This window comes from Panthera onca, chromosome D2 (genome assembly GCF_046562875.1).
Source record: "Panthera onca isolate mPanOnc1 chromosome D2, mPanOnc1 haplotype 2, whole genome shotgun sequence".
NCBI lineage: Eukaryota > Metazoa > Chordata > Mammalia > Carnivora > Felidae > Panthera > Panthera onca.
In genome coordinates this window covers 27,223,535-27,243,116 of record NC_138349.1, presented here as the reverse complement: position 1 = coordinate 27,243,116, position 19,582 = coordinate 27,223,535, and the positions used below count along the sequence as shown (strand labels likewise).

The 19,582-nt window shown below is 39.8% G+C and overlaps 1 protein-coding gene across 12 annotated transcripts in view; it reads left to right on the top strand.

The window, feature by feature from the left end:
* The window catches only part of GBF1 (golgi brefeldin A resistant guanine nucleotide exchange factor 1), a 120,331-nt gene that overhangs the window by 11,525 nt on the left and 89,224 nt on the right, over positions 1 to 19,582 (top strand). For all 12 annotated transcript variants that reach the window (XM_078434772.2, XM_078434770.2, XM_078434771.2 and 9 more), the window contains 2 exons: positions 972 to 1,077; positions 3,253 to 3,319. In XM_078434772.2, coding sequence (XP_078290898.1) covers positions 982 to 1,077; positions 3,253 to 3,319 — 163 coding nt within the window. In that variant the 5' untranslated portion in view covers positions 972 to 981. The remainder of the gene's footprint in view (positions 1 to 971; positions 1,078 to 3,252; positions 3,320 to 19,582) is intronic.

The window sequence follows — 19,582 nt, the reverse complement described above, 5'->3', positions numbered from 1 at the left end:
GGAGTCTGATCTAAATGTTTGTGTAACTATATGCTCCCCCTGCCCTTTTCCCTCTTTGCTTTTTAAAATTTTGTCCTTGTGAAGAGGATTTTTAAGTAATGGAAAGCAGTAAGGTTGGTTTTACATGCTCCTAGGTTTTTCTCTATGCCAAGGAGAAATTCTGTTTTGTCTTGTTTTGTTTTTGTTTTTGTTGTTTTCACCTGGGAAGAGAATTACATATCTTTTCTAAGTGCTCTTCTAGGCAGCAAAGAAAATCGTGTGATAATTCAGTTGGGAGCACATAAAATACTAAAGTAGTTACTTCAGCTTCATTTCAGAGATGCATATAGAAGCAGCTTTAAAATGAGTCTGCCTTTCAATCTATCTTATTAGAGAGTTACTGCTATAAGCAAGTAAACTTGACTTTTCAGAACTTTTTAAAGGTTGTTGTCACTGCCACTGTCCACTTTTCTGGAGCTGACCTGGTAGAAGGGATGTAGTAGATGAGTGGACGTTGTAACTGTGGTTCCAAACCAAGGCTGTTTTTCTAACAGCCTTCATTCTTTTCTTTTAAGTCAAACCTTCATTATTACTTTATTGAGGGGATAAAGAAAACAAAAGTAAGATCTGAAATATATCTTTAACAATCTAGTAGCACAGATGTATCTGCATACCTAAAGTCCTCACAGGAGAGATTTTGAGGACAGTTGACTGAAGAATTTGACATACTTAATAGAGATTGTTGAGGTGCCTTTGAGAAATTTCCTGGATTGATACTTTTTGAGTTGTTTCTTGAGCTTCCAGAGACCTCTAGGTGAGCCAGGTGGCTGGATTCATAACATAAGATGGACTTCATCCCGTCCTAGTATTACAGGTGGGAAATCTTGGTACTAAGAAGTTAAATCATAATTCTGATCTTAACAGGTACTGATTTAAATATGGGTATACTCTGAGTAACCACATATTAACTTTTCTCTTAACTGTTTTGGTAGGTTTGCCAGGATGGTGGATAAAAATATTTACATCATTCAAGGGGAGATTAACATTGTGGTTGGGGCAATCAAACGAAATGCCCGATGGAGCACTCATACTCCGCTGGTAAGTGGGGAATGGGCAGATCACTTGGTCACTGAGTTGTTGTAAGCGATCTGATGCATGGTTAAAAGAGTTATCAATTTCCCAGTAATAATGAGAGCAGAAGGAATTCAGAGTTGTCCTTGGTATCAAGGACCCTTCTGTTTTATTCCAACTGGCATCAAATTTATAGGCTGCCTTTTTTGCTTTGGGACCCAAAAGATGATACTGTTTTTCTTTTAGCTATTTTTGTAGACAACTTACGGTAGTAGTTGGGACCTCCTAAATATACCTAAAAATGTCAGAAAGACGCCTTATCTTCAGATTCCCTAGGATCATAATTAACTGTCAAAATGGTACATGGAATGTGACTTGGTGGTACTCCTTAGGAATAGGAGTATATCAAGTAGGCCGTGTCTTGCCAATCAGATGAGTAAGAAACTTACCAGTTGTAAAACTGGCTTTCTTTGTTGTATACGTATGTTCAAAGATATTTTTTGTGCAGTTGTATAAAACGGTTTTTGGCACAATTGTAAAAACAAGTTTAGACGTTTCTACCTCAGTGGATATGGATGGAGATATATATATATATATATATATATATATTTGGAAATATCTTATGTTCATTTATAAAAATGGATTGTTTAGTGGTGCCTGGCTAGCTCATTTGGTAGAACATGCGACTTTTGATCTTGGGGTTGTAAATTTCAGCCCCACGTTGGGTGTAGAGATTACTTAAAAATAACCTTATTTTATTTTATTATTATTATTTTAGTAGGCTCCATGCCCAGTGTGGGGCTTGAACTCATGACCCTGAGATTAAGAGTCACATGTTCTACTGACTGAGCCAGCTAGGTGCTCCAAAGACTTTTTTTTTTTTTTTTTTAATTTTATTTTTGAGTAATCTCTACATCCAATGTGGGTCTTGAACCTACAACCCCATGATCAGGAGTCCCATGCCCCACTGACTGAACCAGCCAGGTGCCCTAAAAATAAAGTCTTAAAAAAAATAGTTTAGGGGTGCCTGGGTAGATTAGTCTGTTACGCGTCTGACCTTTGATTTTGGCTCAGGTCATGATCTCATGTCTTGGGGTAAGCCCCATGTGGGGCTCTGCACTGACAGCATAGAGCCTGCTTGGGATTCTGTCTCTCTCTCTCTCTCTCTCTCTCTCTCTCTCTCTCTGCCCCACCCCTACTCACGCACGTGCTTGCACTCTCTCAAACATTAAAAAAAAAAAATTGTTTAGAAGTGAGAGTGCAGTCAGCAATGTCTTTGAAATTAACATGTACGATTATATAATGAGTATGAAGGAGAAGAGACAGAATAATACATGTAATTTAATCTATTGGGATGCTATAACAAAATACCACAGATTAGGTGGCTTATAAACGAGAAACTTATTTCTCACAGTTCTGGAGACTGGAAGTTCAAGATCAGGATGGCAGCATGGTCAGATGACCCTCTTTTGGGTCTCAGACCTCTCATTATATCCTCACATGATAGAAGGGTCAAGGAAGCTCTCTTGGGCCTCTTTTATAAGGATATTAGTTCCATTCATGAGGGCAGAACCCTTACCCACCTTCTGAAGACCCTAATCACCCATCCTTTAAAGGCTCTACTTCTTATCATATTGGACATTAGGATTTTCACATAGAAGTTTTGAGGGGATTGGGGCGCCTGGGTGGCTCAGTTGGTTGAGCATCCGACTTCAGCTCAGGTCACGATCTCATGGTTTGTGAGTTTGAGCCCTGAATCGGGCTCTGTGCTGACCTCTCGGAGCCTGGAGCCTTCTTCAGATTTTGTGTCTCCTCCTGCTCTCTCTGTCCCTCCCCTGCTTGCACTCTGTCTCTCTCCAAAATAAACATTAAAAAAAAAAAAAAAAAAAGAAAGAAAAAGCAGTTTTGAGGGGACATAAACATTCAGACCATAGCATGTAAAGGCCTTGGCAATCTATGGTAGCTTGAGTGCTATGGTCATGGTATAGATTAATATTTCAGGATTTATATTTTAAGTAAGTCCAGAGTATCTTTTTGAAAATAGGACATCAGGGAACTGGAAGACTGAACCATGGCTAACTTTTTTTTCCTCAGAAGGAAAACTTAATCATTGGATTCAGACAAAGAACCCTTGATCTGTCTGTTATTTCCTTTTTCCTCTTTGTCTGATACTGACTTTTTTTTTTAACCTATGTGTTATAGGATGAAGAACGGGATCCTCTGCTGCATAGTTTCAGTCATCTAAAGGAGGTTTTGAACAATATAACAGGTAAGTCCCCACATCTAGGTAGGATTACTTATCCTGATAAAATGAACATGTGTTTTTATTGCGGGGATGGACAGACTTTCTCTGTAAAGGACTATATAGTAAATGTTTTAGGCTTTGAAGACCATAGTAACTGCAACTACTCCATTCTGCCGTTGTACCTCAAAAGCAGATATAATACTTGAGAGAGTGATAAATACTTCCCCCCCCCCCCCCCCCACCCAAAAAACAGGTACAAGCCAGGTTTGGCCTGTGGATGTAGTTTGCCCCTGATTTACTGCATTGCTGGTCCTTTTCCTTGAGTTCCTAGGAGGATGTCCTACTTTCCTGGGGAATCAATGTTCATACAATTAATAAGCTTCCTTTATTGTTTGAGTTATAATGAAGTTATTTTTGGTAATTTTTTGGTTTTATTTTGTTTTAACTACTTTCTTTCTCTACCTCATGCATGCTGTGAGGTAGGAAGTCTTTTTACATTTGGTGGCACAAGTCAAGTTTTTAGTACTTGCAGCAAAACTCTGGTCTTATAGAAGGTCATCACTTAGGGCCTTAATTCTGTGTAATGCAGATCTTTCAGTCTTCATGTGTTCCCTTTTTCACTCCCCGTTTTTCTAATCATAATAACTTTATATAATATTTATATGTTTAGAATTTCTTTTTTTAAAAAAATTTTTTAATGTTTATTTCTGAGAGAGAGAGAGAGTGAGCGAGGGAGGGGCAGAAAGAGGGAGACACAGAATCTGAAGCAGGTTCCAGGCTCTGAGCTGTTAGTACAGAGCCTGACTCAGGGCCGAACCCAGGAACCTCAAGATCATGACCTGAGCTGAAGTCAGACACTTAACCAGCTGAGCTACCCAGGCGCCTCCATGTATTGAGAATTTTCAAAGCTGCTTCCATGTTTATTACCTTATTGAACTTTTACACAACTCTGTGAAGGAGGCGTAGCAGGTGTTGTCCTCTTTTTATGAATGAAGTTGAAGCCCAGAGACATTTTCAGTGATTTAGCTGAGGTCACACTGATCCTGAGAGATGAAGTCATAACTAGAACTCAGGCCTGGTTTAGTGCCCTGGTCTGCATTGCTTCTGTTCGTACAATTAGAGGAGACTGTATGCAGGAAGTGCCTTCTGTTATGTATAGGTATGTGTTGGAGGAGGAGGCAAATCTCAGCATCTTTGGGTTTTTCAAGGGGAAAGATAGACTGAAAGGGAAAGCCTCAGAGCTGTGTTCCTCTGTCAACCATAGAGGGCTTTTACAATGTGTATTCCTGGAATGTTTTTTAGCCTAGTTTCTAGGCTTCTGCAAGGTAAATAAACAATAAACCAGTGTTCTCCTTTCATGAGAAATGTAGGAGAGTATCTGGAGAAAAATTCCTTTTTCTTTTCTTAAACATGGGCTGAAGTTATCTAAAGGTTCCCTGCATGTTTTCTTTAAAGGAGCATTTTCAGTTTAAAAGCATTGGAAATGTTAGCCAAGGATCAAGTATAGAGGGAGTGGTTGGTTGTTAGCCAGTTAGCAGGGCTAAAGCTGCAATTAGGTGGCATGTTCTTATTTTGTGGCCTGTACTTTAAGTGACTTGGCTGCTTTAGGAAGTTGGCTACTTGCATGGACTTTTTTTTTTTTTTTTTTTTTTTTTTGACTTTACAGATAAAGCTTACATATCTCAATTGGAAAGAAAATGTAGTGAGTAAGTATTTACAACTCTTTTTGGTGGCCAAAGTTCAGAGTGTAGTTGATCCTTGAACAATATGGATTTGAACTGTGTAGGTTCACTTATGTGTGGATTTTTTTTTTTCAGTCAATACAGTACAATAATAGTATTGTATGTAAAATAAATGTATTTTCTTTTCATTATGACTTTTTTTTTGAAGATTTTATTTTCAAGTAATCTGTACATCCAACTTGGAGCTTGAACCCACAACCCTGAGAGCAACAATTACATGCTCTACCGACTGAGCCAGCCAGACGCCCCTTCCTTATGACTTTCTTAATAATGTTTTCTTTTCACTAGTTACTTTATTAGAAGAATAAAGTATATAATATGACGTACAAAATATGTATTAATTGACTATGTTATCAGTAAGGCTTCTGGTTAACAGGCTATTGGTAGTTAAATTTTCAGGGAGTCAAAAGTTATACATGGATTTTCAACTGTAAGGGGTGTTGGTGCCCAAACCCCTATGTTGTTAAAGGGTCAACTGTACTATCTTTCTAAGAGATGTGAAGAGGATTAAACACAACATTTCACAATTTATACACTGTGAAATATTGGTATTATATGTGGTTAGAAACACCCTAAAATGTCTGAGATCAGACTGGGTAGCCTTGTTGGCCTTTTGGGCACTCTACAGACCTTGAAGAGCTGAGATGGTGAGGTTTTCCTGATATAGCCACATTTCCTGCTTGCCATCTCATCCATATCCCGCACTTGTTTTCTCTATCCTGACATATTCCTGACATGTTTCAAGAGAACTATATCTGTGGTGAGTGGTGCAGTCCAGGACTTGGGATTTCTAGACCATCTAAGAGGTGCCAAAGTTGAGTCTGTGCTTAATTTTCCTACATCTTTGAATCAGGAATCCAGATTATCTGCTACTTGAAACTAATAAAACCAGAATGTGCTGAGGAGCCAGTTCTGTCACTGGTACTAAGGACATGGTTAGGTGGTGCCAAGCTTTCTTTTGGAGCAAGAAAGAAGTTGGTAGTATTTACCAGAGCAGATGTTGAAATGGTGCCTGCCAAGGTTGCCCATTGTTCTTAGGTTTTAACATATTACCTGCCTGAGAAAATGACACAGTGGACCCGAAATAGAACATCTCCTAGTCTTCTGATTGGTTCTGACTCCGCACAGTGCTGGCTTCCAGGAAGCAAGTTTATGGGTCAGCTGCCCCTGTGGTCCTGGACTCTGTGGTCCATGACCAATTTCTTGTTTCTTTTACTGAGACAAACAGATTTTTCTGATTGGCAGTGTCAGGAGGACTGCTTTCTTGGAAGCCTGCTGATGGTAGGAGGCTGGGAAAGGGTTTTGAATTTGGAGAGAGAAACTGAAGGGATTGCCTGTGCTGTGTGACTGGGAATGGTGTCCCACCTAGATTGGAGGCATGGCAGGAATTCTAGGACTTCCAATAAGTTTAACTCATGAAACCGACTTGGGTTTAGACTATTCCTACAGAGGCTTTCTATTTGCTTTTTTCTAGGCTATCTGCTACCTTGGTTGGTTAAGAATATCACTGTTGTGGGCGTCTGGGTGGCTTAGTTGGTTAAGCGTCTGACTTTAGCTCGGGTCATGATCTCACATTCTGTGAGTTTGAGTTCTGCATCAGGTTCTGTGCTGACAGCTCGGAGCCCTAGGCTTCAGATTCTGTGTCTCCCTCCCTCTCTGCCCCTCCCTTGCTCACGATCTCTCTTTCTCTCACTCTCAAAAATGAATAAATGCTTAAAAAAAAAAAAAAAAAAGAATACCACTATTGGAAATGGGTAGTTGATTGGACATAGTAAACCAAAATGATTTTTTTTTCTTATAAACAGAGGATAAGATAGATAAATAAATAAGATAGATAAACACTACCTACTTGTCCAGGAGTATTATCTGAGTATTGTGAAAGAAATAAGTCCTTTGTCTCTAATCAGGTTGGCTAAGTCCATACCAGTTATTCTCCCAGATACATGTCTCTGGACTACATTTGCAGTCAGTATTTGCCCAAACTGCATGACAACTATATGCCCTGTAGCATTTAGAGTAATAAAATAGTCTAATACCAAATCTAAAATGATAGTTGCACTTGGAAGATACAGGGTGCCTAAGAGTAGAGTTTGCATGTTGCTATTTTGGATAAAGCCTTAGTTTACCACCAGTGAGACTTGACTGCTACCCCTCATTTGGTCTTTAAGCCTTCTTTGGAATCCTTTTAGGAAGTTATTCTGAAGGAGTTAAAGCAGATGTGTGGTTACCAGGTTTGGGTGGGGGTATAGGGAGGGACTGCAAATAGGTATAGGGTTTCTTTTTGGGGTGATGAAAATGTCCTAGAATTAGATAGTGGTGATGGTTGTACAACTTTGAATATATTTAAAAACACTGAATTGTACACTTTAAGAGGGTAAGGTTTATGGCGTGTGAATTACATCTTAATTTTTAGAAATAGAAAATGTAGGCTGGAGGAGTGATGGGATTTGCCAGCTCTTCCTCAGGACTCAGAGCAGTGGAGGGAAGCCTCCGATTATAGTTGCTGCTGTGCTTTGAACCCATTACCCAGCAAAGGCAGCATAAGGCTCTCTTCAGCCTCTTGGCCCAGTTTGTCCTTTTATGTCTCTCTCATTAACTCAAAAAGCACATGGCTTTTATATTTAAATTTATTCAAGCTGTAATCTTTGACATTTGAGTTAGCTTTTAGTACAGTTTTGCATTTATAGTAATATATATTATGTATTTTCTCTATCCCCAAAGAATCCGTTTTAATCTTTTCCGGATGCAAATTTCAGGCTGTCTTGTCCCATCTCCCCTCTCTTGCTCTCTTTCCCCTCCCCCCACGGAGTGTGTTTGATCAGGTGTGGCAGGAATATCCACTGTCAAGCTGCGCCCTTTATATTAGTCAATATTATCCTTCTCCCCCCTCCCTGTCTGTCTGCCCCGTTGGGCTTTCCCAGTTGATTTATAATTTTGGAATTCTCATCGGAGTCTGTAATACAGTTTGTTCATTATTTAACCAAAACCTGTTTAATGAGCAGAGAGAGGCAATGTAAATGTTAGGCATGTTGCAGTGATGTACCTTTGTGCTTCTCAAAGCGGGTGGGTAGTTAACTCTGTGCTGCCTGCAGGGCTGGGGTGTCTTGGCCTTAGGGGCAGGACTACTGCCTCTCTCTTACATCTGTCCAAGCTCTAACATGGGCTTAGATTCCTAAGACACGTTTCCTTTTATCCTTCTAGAGATCTTGTGGGGGCTCTTGCATATTGAAGTTATCTTCAGTCTCACAGCTAGATCAGATCGTTAGATCTGTGGCATGGGATGGAGGGTTAAAGGGAAAGTGAAATATCAGGATATTTGGTACTACTCCTGATTTTAGGTCTGAAAAAAGTAAGCGGTTTAGAGGAATCCTTCTAGCCAACATGGTCTGTGGTTTTTTATCCCTTTGTTCCCCAACTAGACAAGTCCTTGCAGCCTTAGTGCCCTCATCCAGTATAGCTTCATGGGAAGGGCTCCTAGTCAGTTATGATTTGTGGTGTTTGGCTATGGTCATTTGCCTCCAGATTTAGGCTGCCTTTGTCCTTGGTCTTTAAACTCAGATCATTTTAAAGAGGTTCTTTTCCAGGAAATTTTTGGCTTATTTTTTTTATTTTTAAAAATTTTATTTATTTAAGTAATCTCTATACCCAATGTTGGGGCTTGAACTGATGATTCTGAGATCAAGAGTCTCATGCTCTTCGGGCTGAGCCAGCCAGGTGCCCCAGGAAAATTTTGGCTTAAAGCAGAGAGAGTGGAATAGTCTAAAAGTATCACAACCAGAATCTTTTCTTAAGGGATTACCTCTTTTTTTTTTCTTTTTATGTTTATTTATTTATTTTTTGAGGGAGCACAAGCAGGGGAAGGGCAGAGAGAGAGGGAGAGAAAGAATCACAAGCAGTGTCCGTGCTGTCAGCACAGAGCCCGATCCTGGGCTTGAACTCACACACCATGAGATTATGACCTGAGCCAAAACCAAGAGTCAAATGCTTAACCGAATAAGCCACCCAGGCACCCCATTAATTTTTTTTAATGTTTATTTATTTTTGAGAGAGAGAGAGAGAGCGAGGGAGGGGCAGAGAGAGAAAGAGGGAGACACAGAATCTGAAGCAGGCTCCAGGCTCTGAGCTGTCAGCACAGAGCCTGATGTGGGGCTTGAACTCATGGGCCGCAAGATGTGACCTGAGCTGTAGTTGGATGCTTAACTGACTGAGCCACCCAGATGCCCCAGGGATTACCTCTTAATAACTTTAAAGACTTTAGGGCCAGAGCTTGAGGTACACTTAGTGGTGTTTGTGTTTGGAGATGGTGGGGATAGGGTGGAGTGGGTAGTGGGTTTGCCTTTGGAGATTTAACCCTAGACATTTTTAATTCCAAGGACCTATGAGGATTGGGGGTATTTGCATAAGACTAAGATGGTCTTGAGGCCTAGTGTAAGCACCTGTATTAACTATGGAACTGGTCTAGCTTCTTGGATCTTTTTTTGCTGGGGTTCAACAAGATTTGAATTCCTTCTGGATCTGGCTTATTGGATTACTTCTAACCATTATTTATTGAATATCTGCTATGGTCTAGGCATTTTGATTAGGCACTTAGGGATTGGGTCTATAATGGTAAACAGACTTCCTGCCCTCATAGCCACTGGTTTTACAAGACTAGCAGCTCTAGCTGACCATTCCAAGGCTAACTTTTGTAGCCTGTATTCTACGCCATATGGTTCCCTATCAGGCATGGAATAGCTGGTAGTGAATGAGGGCAGTCTGTTGCCATCTTTTCATGTCTTGTAACAAACAAGCCAAAGAAATGAACAAAAATTATAGCTTATACATTTTCTTATTTGGCTTTCTCCTATAAAGCAGTTCTGGTCAGAGTTTAGATATTCCCAAAGACATTGGTGGTTTGCCTAGAGTAACTCTGAAGGAGAGGATATTTCTTTTTACTGGACAGTAAGATATGGCATCCTTGAGTTTAAGAGGGAGAAGCAGGTGGTTGGAGAAAGTAGATGTATCAGGAGTTTATTTAAATATAGTTTATCCTGGACAAACACACCTGTAGAGTACTGTCTGTCTCAAGCTTTGTGAATTCACAGTCTGAGCTAGGAGATTTGAATCCATGTAACCTCTAGAGGTTTGCAGAGAACATTTAAACAGAGTCTGGAAGCCAACCTGGGAAGAATGATGACTTAACATCTGTCTGGGTTAGGTCTCTTAGAAATACCCTTCCAAGAAGAAGCAAAACTGTTCAAGGATGCCTCATACCTCAAGTTTAATCTGTTTAATTTAGAACATGGGAAGGTGTCAGGAAAAGAGACTTTAGTAGTTTCTGTAAGGAAAAAGATTGACTAAGGGTACATTATTTGAAAAATATTTTTCCTAGAGTTATCATCTCCCATACTGATTGAATGCATACCTTAATTTTTTCTGTAGAGGTCTGTAGTTTAGGGAGTAATAAGCAATATATCATTGTTAGTAAGCATGAGAAGAAGGTCGAATGAGTCATTAGCTTTGTCTCACTTGGAATTGAGCTTGTGAATTGTTCAAGGCCTAAGTGGAGACTGAAAGAACCAAGTGTGTATGATAACATCTGGCAGACAAATTCATGTAATGGTTTGAGTGTTGGAAGAACAAGGTTGGGCACACTTACATAAGTATTTCTTGTGCCCTTTTTGACTTTTTTGTTCTATAATAAAAGATTGTATTAGTTTGGAGATTGTTGAAAAACACATTAGGATGTGACCTGAATTTGAGTCAGACTGACCTTAGAATCTTGGTAGCTTGAGTGGCATTTCAGCACAGTAAGAGAAAATAAAGGTACTGGGATTCTTTTTTCCCCATATAATATTCATATCAAGAAGGTGACTCTGAGAGGTGTATTTTGATGACTTTGTCATTTCTTTTCCTGGGGCCTTACCCAAATGATCTGAATCCTCCTGATTTGACACTTCTAAACCAAGAAGCTCTTCCAAACATTTATTTGTCTTAGAGATTAGAAAATGAAGACTTTCTTGAGAAGCAGCAGCTCTGCATAGTCTGGCTTCTTATGAGCCCAGCTCTCCCTTTTTCTGTCCGTAATATTTAAACACATTTAGCCATCAGAACTGGTCTGCTGGCACATTTTCCACTACATGTATCTGAAAGTGGGTTATGATAAAAAGCACATTTTTTTTTAAGTTTATTTATTTTTGGGAGAGAGAGAAAAAGTGTGAGTGGAGGAGGGGCAGAGAGTTAGAGAGAGAGAGAACCCCAAGCAGGCTCCACACTGTCAGCACAGAGCTCGATGCAGGGCTCGAACTCATGAACTGTGAGATCATGACCTGAGCTGATGTTGGATGTTTAACTGACTGAGCCACCCAGGTGCCCCCAAAAAGGCATTCTTAATAGCTTGGTTCAGAAGCAGAGGCAAAGGAACCTAATTTTTTTTCTAGGAGAGGTTAAGGGACAGTGTGACAGTGTGGTCTGAAGTGAGTGTCAAAGTTGCTGGTGTTGTTGTCATTGCCATTGTCCTCTCTGGCACAGCCACCTCTTGAGGCCTGAAATTTCTCTCTGAGTATGTGCCCAGCTTGCCATGACAGCAGTCAGATGAATAAAAAGAGGAAAAGCCAGCTGCTGCTTTGTTTTTAACAAGGATGCAGGCAGAGTCTCTTTCTTCTTTTCCACCCACTCAAATTCAGAGTAAGTGCCAAGAGAGTTTCCGAAGAAGCCAAATGTTTGAAATTCAAAGTGCAGTTTTGATTAGAGATAGTAAAGAGTTATTTGTCTCAGCCTTGCCTTTTCTAACCACCTCTCTATGTTCATAGATGCTTAATTGGTCACCGTAGTTTTTAAAGTGATATTGGATATGTTTACGGAAAGAATGAATGCATTTGTCTTTTCTCTCCTGGCATTCATTAAAAGATAGAGCTGCGTATACAGGAAAATGAAGATTCAGTCATTTCAGCTCAGATCACCTCATTAAGAAAGGGTAGTTGATGGAGAGCAGTGACTACCCTAAGTTCTTAGTTTTGCTTCTGGAAACCAGAAGATAAGATGCTCCTTAGCAGGTTTAAGGCTTTTGTTTCTTTACTTTGGTCTTTGGAGATCCTGAAGACTTAGATGGACAAGCACTCATGGCTGCCTGTTTGTTGTCTGGCTTCTTCCTGCATACCTCTTCTGTAACACCAGCCTTCTGTTACCACTGTAGGTTGAGTTGTGAAGAGCTGCCACATGTGCACACATCACAACTGACCTTTCCTTGTTCCACGCTTATTGAGCAATTACTTGCCCATTTGTAGAACTCACATTATTGCCTTGGGTTTCTGGCCCAGTGTGAAGTGGGAGCATCCAGGAAGTGGCCTGATAGACTGTACATCAGAGGGCAATAAATTGGCATATGATTTGGTGGAAAGGCAGGGCCAGATGTAGTGTGGGAGCAAGGGTTTTTCTGCATTCAGCCATGCAGCTTGCTTCCAGGTGTCCTGGAAAGCAGCTTGGGAACTGGAGGCTAAGGGTAGTTGGGAACATTAACTAGGGAGGAAAAGGATCAAAAGGACTTCAGTGTTATCTGTGATGGGCCTTGAATTGGGAAAAATCCTCCAAAAGTAGGGGCAAATGAAATTTCCCTGATACTGGTAGGGATTTTTCCACTGATTATTCTTTCCTTTCAAATAAAGTGAGTTACTAATTGGTAGAAAAAAATACAAAACTTGGGAGACTCCTAACAGGGAAAGTTTGTTAAGAAAGCTTCATTCCACATGAGCTTTTTCATGAAGGCTCCTTCTTCTCTTTGGGCAAACAACAGGTTTAAGAAAACTAGCTCCAAATTGATGATAAAGTGAGAGCTAAGATACTATTCTGACTGTTCTACCTTGGGCTAGAGTGGTATCTTTCAGATTGCAAGTTGCATTCTGTTAGTGGATTGTGAAATCATTTTAAAGGGTCACACAGCATTTTCTTCTCAGTTTTTTTTGTTTGTTTTTAAGTTTTTTTTAATGTTTATTTTTGAGAGAGAGACAGAGTGTGAGTGGGGGAGAGGCAGGGAGGGAGAGGGACACACAGAATCAAAGCAGACTCCAGGCTCTGAGCTGCCAGCACAGAACCTGATACGGGGCTTGAATCCACGAACTGTGAGATCGTGACCTGAGCCAGGCGCCTCTCCTCAGTTTTTTATTGTGAAAAATTTTAAACTTCTGCACATTTATTTTCATACTTACTATTAACATTTAGCCATATTTGCTTTTTTTTTTTTTAATGGTTATTTGTTTATTTTGAGAGAGAGGAGAATGTGTGCGAGCACGTGCAGGAGAGAGAGACAGAGGATCCCAAGCAGGCTCCAAGCTGTCAGCACAGAGCCCAGTATGGGGTTCAATCTCATGAGTCAGATGCTTAACCAACAGAGTCACTATGTGCGTATTATTATTATTTTTTAAACGTTTATTTATTTTTTGAGAGAGAGAGAAAGCATGAGTGGGGGAGGAGCAGAGAGAGGGAGGGAGACAGAGAATCCGAAGCAGGCTCTGAGCTATCAGTGCAGAGCCTGACGTGGGGCTCATACTCACAAACTATGAAAGCATGACCTGAGCCGAAGTTGGACATTTAACCCACTGAGCCACTCAGGTGCCCCTGTGTGTATTATTTTTTATAAGCTACTTGAAAATAAGTTTCAGACATGTTGGCATCTTACCCTTGAATACTTCAGCATTCATCCTAAATAAGGACATTCTCTTGCATAATCATAGTACCATTATCACACTTAAGAAACTTAATAATTTACCAGTATTAGCTAATACCAGTCCATATTAAAAATTTCCGATTTGCCTCCAAACTGCCTTTTATTGCTATAGCAGTTTTTATAAACCAAAATCCAAGCAAAATTCTCATTTCATTAAGTAGTTATATCTCTGTAGACTTTTAAAATCTAATACAGTTTTCTTCACCTTTTTTCTTTTTTTTTTTAATTCTCTAGGCATTGAGTTTTTGAAGAGACTAGGCCATTTATCTTTAGAATGTTGTATGTTCTGGGTTCGTCTGTGTCCTTGTGGTATCATTTAACTTGCTTCTCTATCTCATGTATTTCCTATATTCTAGAAGTTAGGATTAAAGGCTTAATTTAATGCAGGTTAAACATTTTTGGCAAGAGTACTTTGTAGATGATATTGTGTATTTCATATTATATCATCACAGGAAGTATATACTGTCAGGATGATCCTGCTAAGGTGGTGGTAAGTTTGATTACTTGCTTCTGGTTGTGACTGCCACATTTCCTCATTGTAAAATGAATTAATTTTTCTATTTGTAATTAGTAAGTAATCTGAAGTAATAATTTGGCACCTTTTACTTAATGATCATCTGCTAATGAATTTTTGCCAGTCATCTATTTCAGTGTTGTTCGCAAAACGATGACTTTCTAATTCTGTCATTTGTTTCTACGTTTATTAACTGGCATTCCCTGTAAAGAATCACTTACCTTCATAAACTGGAGGATGAACCATAGTTTCTCCTAAAAAGGCAGGGAAAATGCTTTAATTCTTTTAATTGCCAACTTTCAGAGTAAGGAGTTAGTGTTAATGATGACCACTAATGGTGGCAAATGAGGATTTTCCTTCCATTTTGGGGGCTTGTGAATTTTTATTTATTCAGTGTTTTATAATTCATTACCTTTTTGATTATTTTTGGTGCTCAAATCATTTTGAGTTTTGCCCCTTTAAACTTGTTCCTTTGTTCCTTTGATGCAATCCCTTTGAGCACTTCCCTGTTTTCTGTTACAAGCTTCCATTATGAAGGGAGGTTAAAAAAAGAATAGAATAGAAAGTATCCATGCATCACACATAGTAAGGATAAGTATTATTTGGGGGAACTTTTGTTTCAGTTAGAAATGATGTATTCTGAGTTTTAGTGTAAACTATATTTCTTTCTGTATGTCATGGTCAAAAAAGTTTGAAAGCTTTGATGGGGAGAGCTTATGATTTACTTCTGTTCTAGCACTGTTTTGAATTTGTCTCTCTGCAATGTTATTTTTCTTGGGCAAGGAGTCAAAGAGGGTGTTGAGTTCTTGACATTCCGTGAAGGACTCTGTGAAGTGACTTAGCCCCCTTGATATTTGGGATCCAATGGACTGTTAGACCTGCGTTTTATTCTTATCAGCTTTGATTTCAGAAAAGCATATCTATCTGTCTATCATCTTATCTTTTCTGTTATCTATTTATTTAAAGATCTACTATTACATGTTATTTTATTCCTCTCCCCTCAGCTTTATTGAAATATAATTGACAGAACGTTATGTAAGTTTAAGCTGTACTGTGTGATGATTTAATACAAGTATACTTTGCGAATTTATTACCACAATAAGGTTAATTAACACATCCATCTCCTTGCATAATTTTAATTTGTATGTGTGTGAACATTTAAAATCTACTCTCAGCAACTTTCAAGTTTGTAATACAGTATTGTTAAACCATTGTCACCATGCTATCTTATTAGATCCTCAAAACTTCTTCATCTTATAACTGGAAGGTTTTGTTTGTTTGTTTGAGAGAGGTGTACAAGCTGGGGAGGGGCAGAAGGAGAGGGAGAGAGAGAATTCAAGCAGGTTCCATGCTCAGGGTAGAGCCTGACGACATGGGGCTTGATTTCATGACCGTGAGATCATGACGTGAGCTGAAAGCAAGAGTCAGATGCTTAACCAACTGAGCCACCCAGGCACCCCTTATAACTGGAAGTTTATACTCTTTGAGCAACATCTTCCCATTTCCCTTACCAACCAGCCCGTTAGTAAGCACCATTCTGTTTCTATGAATTTGACTTTTTTATAGATTCCACATATAAGTGAGATACATTATTTCTTTCTCTTGAAATTGACTTCTTTCAATTAGTATAAGGTCCTCAAGGGCCACCCATGTTGTTGCAAATGGCAGGATTTCCTTCTTTTTTATGGCTGAAGCAGTTCTTTTAATATGGTTGTTTCTCTCTGGATGAAGCAGCTTTTGCAAAGCAGAGATTAATTTGAGACCATTTGAGTCATAACATCCCTAGAGAATGTTAGAATAAGTATTCTTTCCCAAGGAAATAGGACTGTGGATGACTAGTCACTTTGCACCTTGTACTTGATCCCTTTTATGTGATGTTAAGCTAATTGTTCAGGGAAAGGGGGATAGCGTGTTGTGTTACACATGGCTTGGCCATGCTTTTGAGTCCTTTTCGTGAGTTGAGGATGGAATCATTTATTCTGGAAAGACTCCAAAATAGCATCTTCTCCAAGAAGTTTGCCCTTGGCAGAAATTCATTTATATATTCAGTTAGTAGATATTTCTTGAGTGCTTAATGTGTGCCAGACATTGAATAGGTATTAGGGACCTGGTTTTCGAGGAGGCTGACACAGTTCCTGTCCTCATAAAGTTTATGGTCTAGTGGGTTGGTGATTTGAGAAGCCCTGGAATTTGAGTGGACAGCTGGGCATTGGTTTGAAGTCTGCCCGTCTTCCACATGTGACCTCAGGAAATTGTTGTATGCCCTGTGCTGAAAGAGGTTCTGGGGTGGTCAGAAGAATAGCAGTGGTGTTTGTCTGCCTTGTCTATCCCACCCCCATCCTCTGCCCTAGCCCTGGCTGCCTGGCAGCAGTAGCCAAGTGGATGGAAGTTTACTTAGCTGCTTTAGAGCCTTGGATATCCTAGGGCTCAATTAGCCCATTTATATTTACTTGTGATTAGCCAATCTGTGCATCTCAGAACTGAACTAACAAAAATTGTACCATAGGATAAGATATCAATGGCTGTTTACCTTTTCTAATAAAATTAGCTTCTAATAAAATATGCCAATAAAATTCAGCTCTCAGTCTTGGGTCTCTGACATAGTTGTTAGCATTTTGAAGTCTAGGAGCACAAAACAAAGATGTTAATGGCTGCTTAGCTAAAATGCTAACAGAATGAGGAAAGTCCTTTGCTATAGTTTAGATCTAGTAGTCCCACCTCAAAAATGGTATGAACGTTTTGGGGTTTTTTAATGTTTATTTTTGAGAGAGAGGGAGAGAGAGATTGCACGTACATGTGCGTGCGCAGTGGGAAGGCCAGAAAGAGAGGGAGACAGAGAATCTAAAGTGGGCTGTGTGATGACAGCAGAGAGCCTGATGTGGGTTCGAACCCATGAACTGCAAGATCCTGACCTGAGCTGAAGTCGGACGCTTAACCGACTGAGCTATATGAATGTTTTTTAGTAGCAACCCATTGTCTTTAGTCCACAAGCCTCATGTGAGGAAAGAAGTATCAAAACCCATGTAACTTTGGGTAGGATTTGGTTTCAGATTGGTAGAGTATCCCATCATATATTTATCTTTTGAATCCCAGAGAAAGCACCCTTATTTAGAAGTAGCCTTTGGGAACCTTGGGTTCTCAGAGAATGCCCTTTAGAGATGCCCTTTTTCCTTAGGAAGAGTATTTCTAGGATTTTCAAGGGCAGAAAAATATACAGTGAGACAGTGAAGCAATTAAACAGTGGTTAAGATATTTCTAAAAGAGAAAGTTGGAGTGGATGTTGAAATACAAATATATTCCACAAAAAGATCGGTAACCTATTCTTTGCTTGATAGCTTAGTGTGTTCTGAACTTAAAGAGTAGTTCTTTCTTCTGTGTCTCTCTCTTTTTTAATGTGTATTTTATTTTTTTTTAACGTTTATTTATTTTTGAGACAGAGAGAGACAGAGCATGAATGGGGGAGGGTCAGAGAGAGAGGGAGACACAGAATCTGAAACAGGCTCCAGGCTCTGAGCAGTCAGCACAGAGCCCGACGCAGGGCTCGAACTCACGGACAGTGAGATCGTGACCTGAGCCGAAGTCGGATGCTCAACCGACTGAGCCACCCAGGCGCCCCAATGTGTATTTATTTTTGAGAGCAAGAGAGTGCAAGCGGGGTGGGGGCAGAGAGAGAGGGAGACAGAGGATCTGATCCAAAGCGGGCTCTTTGTTGACAGCAGTGAGCCCGACACGTGGGGCTTGAGCTCATGAACAATGAGATCATGACTTGAGCCAAAGTCAGTGCTCAACCAGCTGAGCCACCCAGGTGCCCCTCCTTTGCCTCTTTTTTTCTGAGATTAGCCTACTGCCAAGGTACATCATTAATACCTACCATAGCCACATACTTTTTGTGACCAGAGCCTGGTGATGCTTGCAGAGGATCCTGGTTCCCTCTGGCCAAGGAAGAGAAGTTCTTGGTTTGGCTCACTTGGTCAGAAGCATCGTGGGGAAAGTAAGCAAGGGAAAATGGATTTCTGTTGCCAGAATCCAAATATGGCTCATTAATCCTCCCAAGGGAGCCCAAGATTGGCATCTTAATCAGTCTCATCTCAGAGGTTTTAAGACTCATTCCAGGGGTGCCTGGGTGGCTCAGTTGGTTAAGAGTCTGACTCTTGGTTTTGGCTCAGGTCATGATCTCACAGTTTGTGGGTTCAAGTCCCATGTGGGCTCTGTGCTGATGGTGTGGAGCTTGGTTGGGATGCTCTGTCTCCCTTTCTCTCTGCCTCTCCTCTCTCTCTTAAAAATAAAAAAAGAAGTAAACATTAAAAAAAAAAAAAGACTCATTCCATTCTCTAGGTTCTCTGTAAGGAAGGAAATGAGCATTTGGTAGAACTCTTGGGTACTCAGAAAATGGAAGACTTTGCCAGGGTCCTAAGTAGGCTACAGCTCAAGAATCAACTTGTGTGCATGCAGTAACAGAAGGCAGAGAATAGAAATCTTTACGTTGGTAATAGTCTTCCTCTAAAAGCTCCAAAGGGAAGGAAAAGATTGGCTTGTTCCGCCACCAGAGGTTGTTTTAGTGTTCTCTTTGCCTAACTGGTGTCAAAACATTTAATTAAGTCAACTGATGGTGAATTTTTTTTTCAACATTTGTTTGTTTGTTTATTTATTTTATTTTTTAAGGTATCAAAAATTGGTTTACTTTTTTTAATTTAATTTTTTATTTTTTAAAATTTACATCCAAATTAGTTAGCATATAGTGCAACAATGATTTCAGGAGTAGATTCCTTAGTGCCCCTTACCCATTTAGCCCATCCCCCCTCCCACAACCCCTCTAATAACCCTCAGTTTGTTCTCCATATTTATGAGTCTCTTCTGTTTTGTCCCCCTTCCTGTTTTTATATTATTTTTGTTTCCCTTTCCTTATGTTCATCTGTTTTGTCTCTTAAAGTCCTCATATGAGTGAAGTTGTATGATTTTTGTCTTTCTCTAATTTCACTTAGCATAATAGCCTCCAGTTCCATCCACGTAGTTGCAAATGGCAAGATTTCATTCTTTTTGATTGCCAAGTAATACTCCATTGCATATATATACACCACATTTTCTTTATCCATTCATCCATTGATGGACATTTGGGCTCTTTCCATACTTTGGCTATTGTTGATGGTGCTGCTATAAACATGGGGGTGCATGTGTCCCTTCAAAACAGCACACCTGTATCCTGTGGATAAATGCCTAGTAGTGCAATTGCTGGGTCCTAGGGTAGTTCTATTTTTAGTTTTTTGAGGAACCTTCATACTGTTTTCCAGAGTGGCTGCACCAGCTTGCATTGCCACCAACAGTGCAAAAGA